The following is a 15,151-nucleotide window of genomic DNA, read 5'->3' on the forward strand; positions in this document are numbered from 1 at the left end:
GTGTTTGTAATTGCACATCCATTATGTTCCTGGATTGATGAAGTGTGCATTGTGTATCTGCCCTTCATTTTCAATACTTTGTTCCAGACAAGCTTAGGTGGCACCCTCTGGGTGATGTAAGGTGTGAAGTGGATCCAAGATTCCTTCTGAATCTGACATCTAATATAACATGCTTTGGTGCATGTATGCATGCACATATGAAGGCGCTTAGATTATCTGTGGTGGGATAACAATGAAACACCCCCCACACCTTGTTTCGAGCCTTTCTAGCCACTGTGAATTCAGGGTCTTTTGTGCACTCTGTGAATCAAGTACTTCCTATCCCCAGGGATCATACAGTATGTTTCTGTACCAAGAAGGCAGACCATAAGTGCTTTCTAAATGACCTATCTAGTTGACTCTACATGAATGCCTTCCCAGCTGTCCCACTAATCAACTGAGGAATGTGCCACTGCACTGAAGAACCATCCAAAAGGCCTATACTATTGCCATGTTGTTTTTGTTATTTGGTTTTTAGGAGCATTAGCAACTAAGGCCATATTGCTCCGGGGAATAGTGGTGGTCATTCCCTGACATTTTTGGATCCTCCGTATTTCGTGGTCACAGGCTCGAACCCCGGTCTAATCAAGAAGTGTGTGCTACGCACTGTTGCTCCTGCCCACCTGGCTACGGAGGCACCACTACTATTGCCATGCCTAAACAGAAACACCTTCAGAAATGTGATCCGTTTGTGGAACTCATATTTTGAAAATCAGGAGACTAGTTCACCAGGCAAGAATTTTTCAAAGAGCTCAAACTACTCTACACCAATTGGAAATAGGTGCATCAAGTGAATCTTATAGAACCTAGAAGAATAGATATACAGATTCCATCAGGAAAAGCAAAAAAAATCTATTGGCAAAACCTCGTGTCTACAACTGGAAGCCATGACCCCTGTGGAAATGCATACCATATTGTTACCGGTAAGCTCCAAGTGTGAGGTACTTTGCACCACTTTAGGTCCTGTCTGGCCTTAAAGTTAGGCTAACTTGGAACAACTCCATCTCTAACACATTGGACTCTCTCTTCAAATGATGAAGACAGACCCACTGAACAATGAGTAGCAACTTATTTTATAACAATAACTAAATTATGGAACACATAGAAGAACCCTTTACTATCATAGAATTACAAGCTGTCTTACAAAAACCAAAGAAAACAAGACTGCTGGAAGAGACCTCAAGGTCGATGTAGTAAAAAGTTTGCAGAACAATATCCATAGCATTTCTTAGCCAACTTTAATAGATTCTTGAAGCTGGTCTTTTTCCTGACATCTGGAAGGAAGCCACTCTCAAGCTCATCCCAGAAAGTCCTGAAAAAAGTTGCCAAAAACCCAAAGTCCTACAGGCTTATCACCCTTCTCTAAGTCCTCATAAAACTCCTAGAAAGGTTACTTTACTTCTGTACATATTGTATAAACACTACACGGCTTTTAACTTAGCCTCACCTCTACAATTTGGTTTTAAATGTTGATGCTATTCAGTACCAGATTACTGTGGCTACTGAAACAACTGAATACTCCCTTGCTGTAATGGTCGACTTGGCCAGCACTTCTGACTGAATTTGGTGGCCCAGCATCCTTAAAAGACTCAGGAACTTCAACATACCTGGAAACTTGTACATCTGTACAAGTTTCCAGGTATCTTGTACTCATAGTTAAACCATATTAAAAGTTATGATTATGCCCAGTACTAGCAAGTCACCAGACTGGTCACTCAAGGTTGCCCTCAAGACTCGGTCCTGGGGCCTTTCTTCTCGTCCACACTACTGGATAAGTTCCTTGGGATGGACCTGCAAAGGCAATGTCCACTGCCCTTTGGTGGCCCAGTATCCTTAGAAGACTCAGGAACTACAACAAACCTGGAAACTTGTACAGATGTATTAAATGGACGCAATGTCTATTGCCTTTGAGACAACCTGGTCTTGGCGGTGCATGCAGAAACTAAAGCATAACTTGAAGTGCAAGCAAACCAAGTACTGTGGAAACTTCAGAGCTGGGCCACTATACACAGGCCCCTCATATCAGGAGAAAAATCAAATCCATCTTTTTAAAGGGTACCCTGTACATAAGAAGACCACCAGCCATCAAGATAGCTGCTACTTCAATCAAATTGTTTACAGAAATAAAATACCTTGAATATGAAACTAACACTTTACCCACACCTTGTGTACCAGGCCATCAAGATCAAGTACACAGTGATTATGATTGCACATATTAGTTAGGCAATTGGGATCTCAAACAAAAGGTGCTGACACTCATTTATAAGGTTATATTTCTACTCACTGCTTACTATAGTGCAACAGTCACCCTGTGTGGAACAAGCTTAAGCTTGACTGAATTCAATGAGCCATGTTACTCACAGTCATAAGAGCCTGCCACACTGAGTATTCCAACCCTCCAGATCCTGTCCGAGTTTGTGCCCCTTTACTTAGAAGTCAAAAAATTTCAATGACAAAAGAAACGGCACCCCCCCCCCCCACTGCAATTGTGGGATTTCATCTTGACCTGGCTTATGCTCCTTCCCCCCACGAAATAAAAAGAATTATGGAGAAGTTATTAGACATCTGGCAGGAATCTTGGGACAACACCAACAAGGAGCCATCACTAAAACATTCTTACCATCTCGCAGGTTTAACTCTTTAAAGCCTCTACCCTGGTTTTCTCCAGGATTATAAGTTATATTTCTCTTGACAGGATCGTACCCTTTAAATATAAGTGCCCTTGGAGTTGAACATAATTCACTCTGTACTTCTAGTGAAGATGAGAGATGGGAACATGTGATGTATGTCTGCCCTAATTATGAAAGCTACCACATCAGGTTCATAACTAAAATCTGGATGAACTGTACTACTGTACTCCAGGATGAACTGTACTACACAGCCATGACTGAATTTGTACAATCTGTATTTCAACAGAGAGAAGCTAATCAATAAAGGAACATTCAAACCACTCGTACAGATAAACCTCAGAACTACCACTAACTACACTGCTGCTGAAAAGACAAAGATTTTCTCCCATTCTACAAATGTACAAGACATCTACAAATGGACAAGACATTGGACCAATTCCCTATCTGAGATACTGTGATGAAACAATGATGGTGATCATTGTTTCATCTGATGAAACAATGATCACCAAGGATTAACTCTCAAGACATTCACCAAGAAAATATGTTTAGCATATCTCACTTTGAGCAAAGATGTTATCGCTGACACTACTCCTGCAGGAAGTAGTGTCAGCAGGTTGCATTTATCCCACAGCCTGCAGTGTGTGATAAAAACAACCAACTGATTGCTAAATGGCAACCGCTGCTCTCTATGACTTCTAACCCCAGATTTCTGTCCGATCCTTCTCCCTCTTCTCTTTGCCTCATCTTGATAGTGGGCCTTCTTCCTATGGAACACTACTTTAAGCTCCCAGCATTCTGACTTACTCTTCTTGATCTTCTTGTCTATTTCCCCATGCTCTCTACCTAATAATTTTTTTTTTTTAAGGGGCCTTCCCTGGCAAGCCCAGGTATCACGTTCTCTAGCTAGGTGTACCCAGCCAGAGAACTTGATCTCTACTACCTGGCCTGGTAAGTAGGAGTGGGTGGTGTTCCCCAAGCACTAAGCCAAAAGGCCTAGCCTAGGGGTCTATCTGGCCTTCAACACAACTGGTTTTCAACAAAAGAGAACTGATTGCGGTGTTGTGGGAACCATCAATGCCTCTAGCCGCTAAATGCTGGGTACTATGCTGCTGTGCATTCAGAGGACAGCCAGTGTTTGCTGCTCCCTGGCTGCTAATTTGCCAGTTGCCAGCTTACAACACTCTCACAAAACACTTCACCACACCTTTCACAAACCCACACTTCAACTACACAGCTGGTAACAATTCTCAGGAATTTGCACAAATTTCTTTGCCAAGTACAGATGACATGGCAGCGAAACTCTGAAGGCCACATAGAAGTACATATGACACATTGAATTGAAACTGAGTTGATGTCTTTGCAATTGCAACTGCCACTACTTGGACAATACTTTCTGTGATGTACTTAACTGAATCATTAGTTGGCTCCTTGCTGAATATGGTGGTATTAAATGTTGCCAAATGTTTGAAGGCATTCCAATCAGAGTGACTGATCTGCTACAGTATCCTAGATGGGTAGCATAATTCCCTCATTACAAAGTGAGGATAATACAGGGAAATAATCACTACCATAAAGGCTGTCTTCAACTTCTTATGTACAAATAGAGAGGAGAGAAGGGAGCATATAGAGAGGTTGATTGCGGCAAATGTATGGGTAGGCATGTGGAAGATGTTAGAACCAACATTTAGCATATGTTCAAAAACATGCTGCCTAGTCATTGTTTTTGAACATACACTAGATAGTCCAACCCCTTCCATCAAAAGTCAGCACTACCCTACAAAGTATTATGTCCATTGAAATCCCCTATTAATAGAAAAGAGGATGGCAATTGCTTATTGAAATCATCTGCTTGGGGGTGTCATTCCAGGTGGCAAATAGATGAAACAAACAGTTAAGAGAAACCCTAATTGTAAGACGAAGTGCACTGTCATCTCACATTCAGAGATGACAATACAGAACTTATGGGTTACCGTGTCCATCAGAAATATAGGCCTGATGATGTGATGGCATGAACCACACACCAGATCCCAACCTGAAATGCAATTGCTGATTTCATAGTATGTGCAGATTTTCAGTAGCCCAAATGTAGCATTTTGGTAGTTGATGGATTCTTTCAGGTGAAACCACATTTCATTTGTGAAAAATGTCTTGTTCAGAATGTTCATCATAAGCATGGTGTGTTGTAAAATCCAATCCAGTAACTAATTGCTTTCCTTCATTAGTTCTCAGCCCATGCAGCACCTTCACTTTTTATGGGTAAAACTTCATTTTTTAATAGTTCTCTGGCAAGTGGCGGGAAAAAAATGAGTTTGGGTTGAAAACTGCAGATCTTCTCAGGAATTTGCATGAATTTCTTTGCAAATGGATTTCAATGTCTTTAGCACATTGTATCAAAACATTAGGCCTAATGCTACATCAATAATCACTCGGGATTTCTTGCCTCCCTAAATTTCTTTATCACTTCCCAAATGCTAATCCTTCCTGGAACTTTTTTCATGCAAAATTCGCCTTTAAGCTGCACATAAATTAAATTCACATTTAATTTATATGCTAGTTTAAAGTAACACTCCAGAACAAAACAATGCTGCCTTATCATAAATGCTGCTGTACACATCCCAACATATATCTATACAGTCCCTGGTGCACCACCTATATACTTCAATAATGAATGTAATTGTACATCTAATTTTGCATTCCTGTGTCTGTTCAATTTGGGCTGATAACAAATATTCTGAGAGGTCTGACAAAGAATCCTTACACCTATTGATATAATTCAGTGCACACACAGACACTCTTTCAAGCTCCACTGGTCATGTACAAGAAATATAGTAACAATAGAAGTAAGATATAATTTATCTACTATAAAACTTTTTTAGTTTTATAGTAGATAAATTGAAAGATAAAATTTAAAACTTTTAACTATAAAAGTTAAATATATGCACATTCTTTGTTAACTAGCATTAAAAAAAAAAATTAAAAAGCAAACTTGAACAAATACAAAAATAAAAGCTTGAATTTATATTTTAAAATAGCATAACTAGTTGTTATCTGAATTATATCTAATATCTGAATATCTAGTTACTGATATACAATTTTCAGATATCAGGAAGTATGAAACAGTAGGACACCACATACCTACCTACACACACACACACACACACACACACACACACACACACACACACACACACACACACACACACACACAAATAATACTTACTCTATAATATACTGCAACATGACCTGCAAAAAATAAATAATTGCATTTTAATCAGTCAAATATAAAATATCATTCTTTAGCACATTAAGCAGTATTAATTAAGCAGTATAAACTGCCCCAATATACTGTATATGTTTACAAATTAACTCAGATTAGATTAAAATCTTTTTTAAAAAAATCAACATTTGATTTTCCTCTCATTCTATAAGGAACTAGGAACAGCATGCCACTTTTCAGTATCTACATAATCCAGTAACTAAGAACTATCAGTAAAACATGCATTTTGCACTTAATATAGCTACAAACACTTCTGACTAATAGCTGTGAATGATGGAAACACTTGAAAAGAGATGTGCTTCAAAAATGCTATTATTCTAAGAGGGAAATTTTATACAAGTAATCAAGAGAGCAACATTCTGACTACTTCCATTTTTTATTATTCATTTCATTTAATTAATGAAATGAATATAATAACTGGACTGGAAGAACAATGTAAAAAGAATCATGTCCCTAATTATAAACTTCTTGAAATAATCATTATTGTACAATCATTCTGAGCGTAAATCTTAAATTCAGACCATTAATCAAGAGAGAATGATAAATAATACAACAATGTGTAATCATTATTACTGTAATGAAGCAAAAAGAGAGTTCTGTATTTGAAGCTGACAAATATTTTAAGTGAAAGTCAAGAAGCGTTCCATATCCACCAAAATGTTGCTAGGTCCAATTATCTGACTCTGTCAAACACATCAATTACACATATAAAAAACTGATCTTTCACTTATCAGATCTTCCTCAACTATTCCCCCCCCCCCCCGGAAAATCTTTTCACTTATTTTTTTAAGAAAATGTTTTCAGAAAACATTTTTAAGAAAATTTCTTAGAATGATATTTTGTTCCTAATTATTTAATTTCATTAGTTTTGAATTTTATTTATTTTTGTCTTTATACTTATTATTTTTAATAATAAAATTCAGGCAGCACTAAAATATGAAAGAGGCAATCAAATGAGTACCCCCAGTTGATTCCTTTCAACTTCTGACTTCAAAGATAATGCTCCTGATGCAACATTTTCGAAGTATTCAACAGTTAGCTGCTGGAAAAAAAGAAGAATAATTCAAAATGTTTATATAGAAAGACATTAATGCACATTATTATTAGTGGTAATGGCAAAGGTTGCAAGAAAGCAAGCTTATACAGAATCAGACAAAAAAAAAAAAAAAAGCAAAGCCAACAATTCCCATTTCACCTGTTCATTCCCTTTAACAATTTCTCTAGTTCTTCCTTGAATTTATTCAAATTACCACCTCTACAACACCAGATGGGAGTTTTTCCCAACAATCCACTGACCTACAGCGGATGGCAAATTTTCGTACATCTGACTTATAACCATCAATTCTCAATTTGAATCCCCCCCCTCCCTTTGATCCCGATCTGTGATTTGGGGGTATATTCGCATATCTCCAGTCTATAAGGACCATCCCCTGAATCCAGGGATGCTATCATCCATGCTGGTATAGTGCATTAGCATTAGTAGAGGCATATGATGCAAGAGAGCAAGCTTATATAGCATCAGCAAAAAAATAAAATAAAATAAAACCTCTTCCCATTTCAACCATCCATTCACTCCAAATGTTTGTCTAGTTCTGCTTTGAACTTATTTAAGTTGCTGACCTCCACTACAACAGATGGAAGTTTGTTCCAACTATTAACCACTTGCTGGCTAAAGGTGAATTTCTGCACATTTATTCTACAATTGTCTTTCCTCAATTTGAATTTATGCTCCCTCAGGTGAGTAATCTGAGCAAGAGGAAGAATCCCATTACACCTCAATTAGATCACCTAGCAGGTGCCTAGTCTCCAGAAGCTGCAATTTTCAGAACTTAAGCCTTTCTTGGTAACACTAACCCTTTATTACTCTCACAAATCTCATTGCCCTTTTCTGTACTCTTTGGAGCAGCTCGACATCTTTCCTAAAATGAGGCCTCCAGACCTGTATACAGTACTCAAGGTGTGGCCTGACCATTGCCTTATACAATGGGACAATCACACCCTTATCCCTACTAGAAAAATTCCTGTATATCATTGACAAGACAGCATGAGCTACACTTGCAGCCTTTTTGCATTGCTCAGAAAACTTCAAATCTGATTGCACAATTACCTCCAGGTGTTTTTCATTCTCCATTACCCTCAGTGTAGTACCATCCAGTTTATATGTTACTCTGGGGTTACTGCTACCCATATACAGTATTTTACATTTGTCAATGTTAAACTTCAGTTGCCACCTTTCAGCCCATCTGCCCAACTTTTCCGGATGCTTTTTGCAGTAGTGTACCATCATTACTGTCATTAAAAACCCTGCCAACATTCGAATAATCTGCAAACTTAGACAATAACCCTGATATACCTTCATCAATATCATTGATAAATACTGAAAACATATGAAATATGTTTATTATTAGAATGATAAATGTGAAAGAAATATGAAATGTATTCCTTCCTGCATTTGCTTAAAGGTTGAAGGTCAAAAACAACACACTGGGTGATGAATTCATAGTAACCTGCACCTGCCATGGGACGATGCATTTGAACATCCTCACAGAAGTGAGAACCAATGACAAAATTAGCAGCAAAATTGTACCCACACAGTAACACACTGAGAATGCAATGGAATTTTGTCCATGATACGTGTAGGTATCTGTATCTATATATAGCAATTATGGTTGTTCACACTACTCAGCTAATAAAGTTATACAGCCACTCCCTGACTTACGAAAGGGTTGTGTTCCGCGGAACTCTACGTAAGTTGGAATTTCCGTAAAAGCTTATGTAGCACTCCCAACTATGCGCGCTGAATTTGATTGAAGCAAAAAAGAAAAGTTCGACGAACATGTAAACAGAATTATTTATTCAAAATAATTACAAAAATTTCAAAATTATAAAATTACAAAAAGAGAGGAGACAGGCATAGCGTCATCAAGTTTTACCTTTCGAGCATTGTTGCCAGAATTAACTCTCCAGCTGATAAGCATCCCACTGCGGAAGTTGAGGGCTGTGGAGATTTTGATGGGGTTTTTTTCCAACAAATCACAAAATTTCTCTGCAGCTGCAGAATTGGCACTGGCAACTTCACACTGCATATTTTAATATTTTGGAAACCAGCATGATGCTTGAACCTATTAAACCACCCGTTGCTTGCCACGAACTTGGCTTGGGGTTCGCCATACTTATCCTTAATATCTTCATAAATACTTCTTGCTTTTGCTAGAATGGCCATTGGACTCAGGGGCACTTGCTTCTGAATCTGATTTTGCATCCATATTATTAACAGCTTTTCCATCTTCGATATAGCACCTGAACACTGTTTTGTGATCACTTCTGATCTTAAATGTGTCGATCCTTTAACAAGCTCTTTTATACATGCACTGTCCCTTAAAATAACATTCACTGTTGAAGCAGCAAAACCTAATTCTGTACAATAGATGACAAACTTTGTCCTGCTTTTACCTCTTAATTAATCATCTTCATTTCTAAATCAATTTTGTTTAGTTTCCTAGCACTGCCAGCACTTGCACTTTCCATTGGTCCCTTTCCCTTCACCATTGTAATAAGTAAATAGGAATGAAGAGAAGATTCTGAAAATTTATTTATGTTTTTTATATTATTGAAGATATCAGTGAAGGGGAATTCATTTCACCATAATACCGTAACCCAAAAGCCCACAGAATTCCAGTTATCGGTATTATCACAAATGCAATAAGATCCAGTTTACTACTAGTTTATTATGTTGCACTAACAGAAAAGCCCAATCAACAGGAAAGTGCAAATTGTTTTTATTGTTTCATGGTAGTGACCTCCAGAAATGTGTTTTAGAAAAATATCAAAAAGGCATTCAAAATTGGTTCTTATAACGGAACATATGATAACGATGAAAGTGTAGTGCAATTTCCATTATAAAAATTACCTTTTAGAGAGATAAATAGCTTAGTTATATAGCGAAAATTTCCACTTCCGAGGTCTCTGAACGAATTACCAAAAAAAAATGTGTTATTGGGTTCACATTACGATATTTTCATACCTCCTTTTATACACAGGATGCAAAATACATTTACATGATTTTTTTTAAGTTTGCACCGGCCGGCAAAAACTTACATGAAGTCGAATTTCCAAAAGTCGAATATTACATAAGCCGGGGAGTGCCTGTACTTCTCTTTCTTGTTTGACAAACCCTACAGTGAAACAAACCAAAAATCAATCATCTGCCACCAGAACTGAAATATCAACCAATGTTCAATCACAGATTATAATCAAGTTAATTTAAATCTTTAACCCAAATGCTCTCTTTCTCATAGATAGCATCTGTTTCTGTTTCATCTATGTGGTCTTCAATACAGTGTGTTAGTTGTCTGACGGCATCGGGGGTTTCCTCCATCTCCACTCTGTCTTCAATACAGCAAAACTCCAGTGAAAGCTGATTCACAAATGAAAACAATCAAATCTGACTCCTACTATGAGCAGTGCATTGCCAATTAGACAGAGCTGGCCCAAAGCATTTCGGCGCACTGGGTGAAAAAAACTTTTATGCACCCCTCCACCACCATCGTAGGTAATGAAATGAACAAGGAATTTTAATTCAATTTATTTTTAAGCTTTAAAACTACTACACCTCCAGGGGCTCACATCTGGTGAGTATGGGCCTGGCACACCCAGGGTCCTGAGCTGGATATCATCATTCTTCTCTTTCTTGGTGATTCCTTTCTACTTCTCTCTCTGTCTCTCAGGGTAATAGGGAATTTTTTTTTTTTTTTTTTTTTGGCGGGTGCATCATAAGCCTCAGGCTTCCTTGTACCGTATGGCTAATAATAATAATAATAATAATATAACATAATGAACTGTAATTGAACAACATACTACTTTCAAGGCTATATCATATTTTACACATTATTTAGTTGATGATCTTACCGACTGTCTTATCAGAAAGCAAGTGTCATTCATTTTTGTAACAAACAAAAGATGCACCCAGATCCAGAAATACACTTAAGAAATCAACCTGTCACTGTTGTGAACAGCGTTCGTCTTCTTGGTGTGATTTTTGGTAATAAATTGAACTTTTCAGAACACATTAAACATCTAACGGACTGTTTGCCAGAAAAAAATGAACTTACTAAGAGTTATCTCTTCTACATCATGGGATGCAGATCGTTACACCTTACTTCACTTGTACAGAGCCATAATCAGATCTCGCCTTGATTATGGTGCCCCGGTGTATGATTCTGCTATAGGAAAGCATGCTAGAACGGCTTGCCCCTATTCAAAATTCTGTCCTCAGGATTGCTGTAGGTGCTTATAGAACATCGCCAGTACACAGTCTTTATATTGAAGCCCATGAACCTCCATTCAGACTCAGGAGAAAGATGTTACACCTGAATTATGCAGCCAAAATTCAAAGTCTTACTACTCACCCCCATTAGGCCAATACTTAATGATCTATAGAAATAAACCTAGAGCAGTTCATACAGGCATCAGATTGCAGGCATTATCACAAACCTGGAATATACATCTTGACAAAGTCCTCCAAGATTCAAACAGTGCAGATCCTCCATGGTCTTCCATTAAAGCATCCTGTGACAACTATTTCCTAAACTGGGGAAAACATTCACTTGTAAATATCAATATATAGCAACTCCATACTGCTCACACACAAATTTATCCACGTTTTACAAAAGTATACACTGATGGATCAAAGTCTGAAAGTGGAGTCGGGGCTGCAGCCGTCTTTCCCTATAACACCATCTCTGTTTCCCTGCCCACTGAATGCAGCAGTTATACAGCAGAATTATGTGCCATTAACCTTGCCTTAGAAAATATTCTCCATCTGTCCATCCAAAAAAGTATAATATATACAGACTCACAGAGTGCACTTTTAGCACAATTCTTCCTCGCCAACACACATCCTGTAATAACAACAATAAAAACTCAGCTGATGCATATCCATGAACACCAGCAAGTAGTCATCTTTTGTTGGATCCCAGGCCACATTGGAATAACAGGGAATGAAAAAGTGGATTATGCAGCAAAACAATCACCCAACATAGCATCGACAGATTACTATGTTCCATATATTGACTACAGATCCTATATAAGACATGTATGTAAGGAACAGTGGACATTTCTATGGCAAGCTCAACTACAGAACAAGCTCATTCATATAAAATCCTGCTCTTCAGTTGTACGGCTGTGTGTCTTTGTTGCTCCGGTTAATCAGTTAAATTAACAGAATTATGCTTAAGTCTATATGATGATTTTGATGTTGGTGTATTCCTAATTTGATGCTGAACAAGAGGATATCCATTGTGTGGCAACCTGGACATCCAGGTATTTATTATTTATAGTTTTCTTATACTGCAAAATTTTCTGTTTTGCTACTCACGGCTGACCAGATATCTACTGCTTCCGGCTACAGGTCAAGATCAGGCAAATGCATTATGAGTTTGTTCTTGCGGTCACGCGTCATTTACTGTCGCCCAGCAATTATCCACGCCTCGTACAAGCGGATTTACTACATCCAACAGTAACAAGTCTAGCCAACTAAAATAAGCTGTAATTTTTGACTTATTTTGTATCTGATCGATAAACTTATAGCTTGGAATTCGATACGTAGTTAAGGCAACTACTAAACACAACTGTAAAAACTCTTTTCCAGCCCACTCGTAATCCTTTTATCTGCACCTAAAATCTGAAAATGCCTTTAAAACAAGATCACCAAAATAATGAAAGCTGTGTAATTTGTGGAATTGTTCTGGATGTAGCTATAAAATGTACTTCCTGTCTCAAGACATACGGAAGCGAATGTCTCGCTTTGGACCTAAAGAGGCTCGGGAAGCAGCGACGGAAAGTTTGGCAGTGTCCCCCCTGAAAGGGAGAAAATTATATGCATTCACTAGAAACAACTGGTGAAACTTTTAACAACATTAACCAAATTTCGGATTCACCTGAGCACAGGACCCAACCCGAACCTGAGGTAGACACGGAAAAACTGAGATCGTCAGATGCACATGTGGAATTGACCCCTGACTCATTACAGGCAGAACAAAATGGCCTTTCAGATCTCATCATGCAAAAATCTAGTAGCTCCCAACAGGATAACACCCTATTAACAGAGATCTCGGCAATAGTTAATCAAACATCACTCGAACAAAGTCCACTCTTGGTCTCGCTCCTCACAAATATCGAGACAACTCTATGTATAAAGTTATCCCCAATCCATAATATCCTCGCAGACCTACTGCTTGAAAACAAGCGACTACGAGAACACAATGAATGCATACACAAAACATTGGAGGTGTTGGGGAAAAACTTTGATGACCTGAAGCAATCTGTTTGTGATCTTGCTGTTCAAACTAACCATCACGAGCAGCATCCTCCGGACGAACACTTCCGCATGAAACAGAGAGCTCTTACCCGAACCACCCCATCTTTATTACCACATGACCCCTCTCCATCCCCCATTCCTACAATATGTGAGTCTGAAGTTGTGTGCCCTGAACGCAGCACTAGACCAGTATATGCTGAAATCACAGCAGATGCCAACGGATACTCAGGAAATACTGCCTCACAGAACATCCAAAGAAGTCATCAGGAGAAGAACCTGCCAAATTGCACCTATTCGCGATCACAAAGCTTACATACGGAGTCCTCGCGCTCGAAACCGGATAATGCTTTGGCTGCTGAAGTACATTGCAATTGTGGTTCCACCTCAAACAACGTGAGAGGTAACCATTATACAGGGACTACGATTGTATCTAATGTAAAGACCCATAGAGATACTACAACGTATGCAATGATTGCAAACCAACGAAGAAAAGAACAAACACTGACCCGTAATCCAACTCTTAAGGAACTGAGCCCCAATCTTAAAGTTATTGGAACCAATTTGCATTTCAGCAAGATGCAAATCGCGAGCACTCGAATGATGGACAAGCGGATGCGTAATGTCTTCATTAGTAGGCTCTCCCCTGCTACCACAGCTGATGATGAGGAAAACCTTCTTGCTGCATTCAAAATGAATGGTAGAGTCACCAAGCTATCCACGAAATATCCCACCTACGCCTCCTTTAAGATCAATGTAGCTGATGCAGATTTTGAAGCACTCTTCAATCCTGAAATCTGGCCTGCTGGAGCTCTTGTTATGCCATATCTCAGGCATAAAGGGCAGCGATATAGAAGTAATGGAAAGGACTCCCACCAATGTTACCCTGTTCATAGCAATCCCAGATCTCGTTACCGCAACCAGAACCACAGACACAGAACACCAATATGCCGATCCCTGTGCTCATCAGTCCTAGATACACCCTGCTGAATCGAGTAGTGCCATGTCAGAGACCACCCATCCATATCAAAGTACCTAGAGTACCTGCCTGCACCATCTTTTATCAGAATGCGCGTAGTCTTAGGAACAAGCCTGACACTATGGAGCAAATTCTGATCCCCGGATATTTTGACCTGCTCGCCATCACCGAAACCTGGCTCAATGATGATCAAGAATTCCTAGCAGCAGCTGCCCCAGCTGATTATGGGGTTGTATTCACATCTTGGATTGCACGCAAAGGTGGAGGCATCGCAATGTTTTACAAGAAATCCGCTTTCAAGCTATTGGATAATAAATCCAGTAACTCCCCTAACTATGAAGCAATCCTCGTTACTTTAGGATACAACTTCGTGACGTTTGACATCTGTGTGGTGTACATACCTCCAACGCCTTCCCAGCAAATCATCCTTGACGTTTCCAACTGGATAATCAATCAGCTGCATCCCACAGCTTCTCACTTAGTTTGTGGTGATTTCAATTTACCTCCTCAGCTATCTAATCTGAAAAGGATCTTCTGGCACACTTGAGATGTGCTGATCTACAACTTATTAATGAAGCTCCAACCAGGGGGAATAACCTCTTAGATCTAGTTCTAGCCTCTATCCCTTGCACCCTTGATTACATTGCAGAAACATCATTTGACTCTGATCATGTCCCAGTACATGTGACTGCATATCTGCCAGAACCCAAATTAGAAGCCAGAAAGACAACAAAAAAGGTTAACATCACTAGTCCCTACTTACTTGATGTAGATAAGTGCATCAGAGCCGCCTCTCTCATTCCCTGGGTGACCTTAGAGACTTGTGACCCAGAGCTAGCTGTGAACATTCTCACAAACTGGATCAACACGGTTGCCAAATATGCTGCCTCTAAAAAAATCACAATCAGTCC

The 15,151-nt window shown here is 38.9% G+C and overlaps 1 protein-coding gene across 1 annotated transcript in view; it reads right to left on the reverse strand.

Annotated features, from left to right (window-relative positions):
• The window catches only part of LOC150081851 (erlin-2-B-like), a 269,808-nt gene that overhangs the window by 184,192 nt on the left and 70,465 nt on the right, over window positions 1-15,151 (reverse strand). The window contains exon 3 of the mRNA XM_090379753.1: window positions 5,890-5,912. Coding sequence (XP_090235879.1) covers window positions 5,890-5,912 — 23 coding nt within the window. The remainder of the gene's footprint in view (window positions 1-5,889; window positions 5,913-15,151) is intronic.

The sequence above is a fragment of the Mastigoproctus giganteus genome, chromosome 8 (genome assembly GCF_048544385.1).
Source record: "Mastigoproctus giganteus isolate SK-2022 chromosome 8, ASM4854438v1, whole genome shotgun sequence".
Lineage (NCBI taxonomy): Eukaryota > Metazoa > Arthropoda > Arachnida > Uropygi > Thelyphonidae > Mastigoproctus > Mastigoproctus giganteus.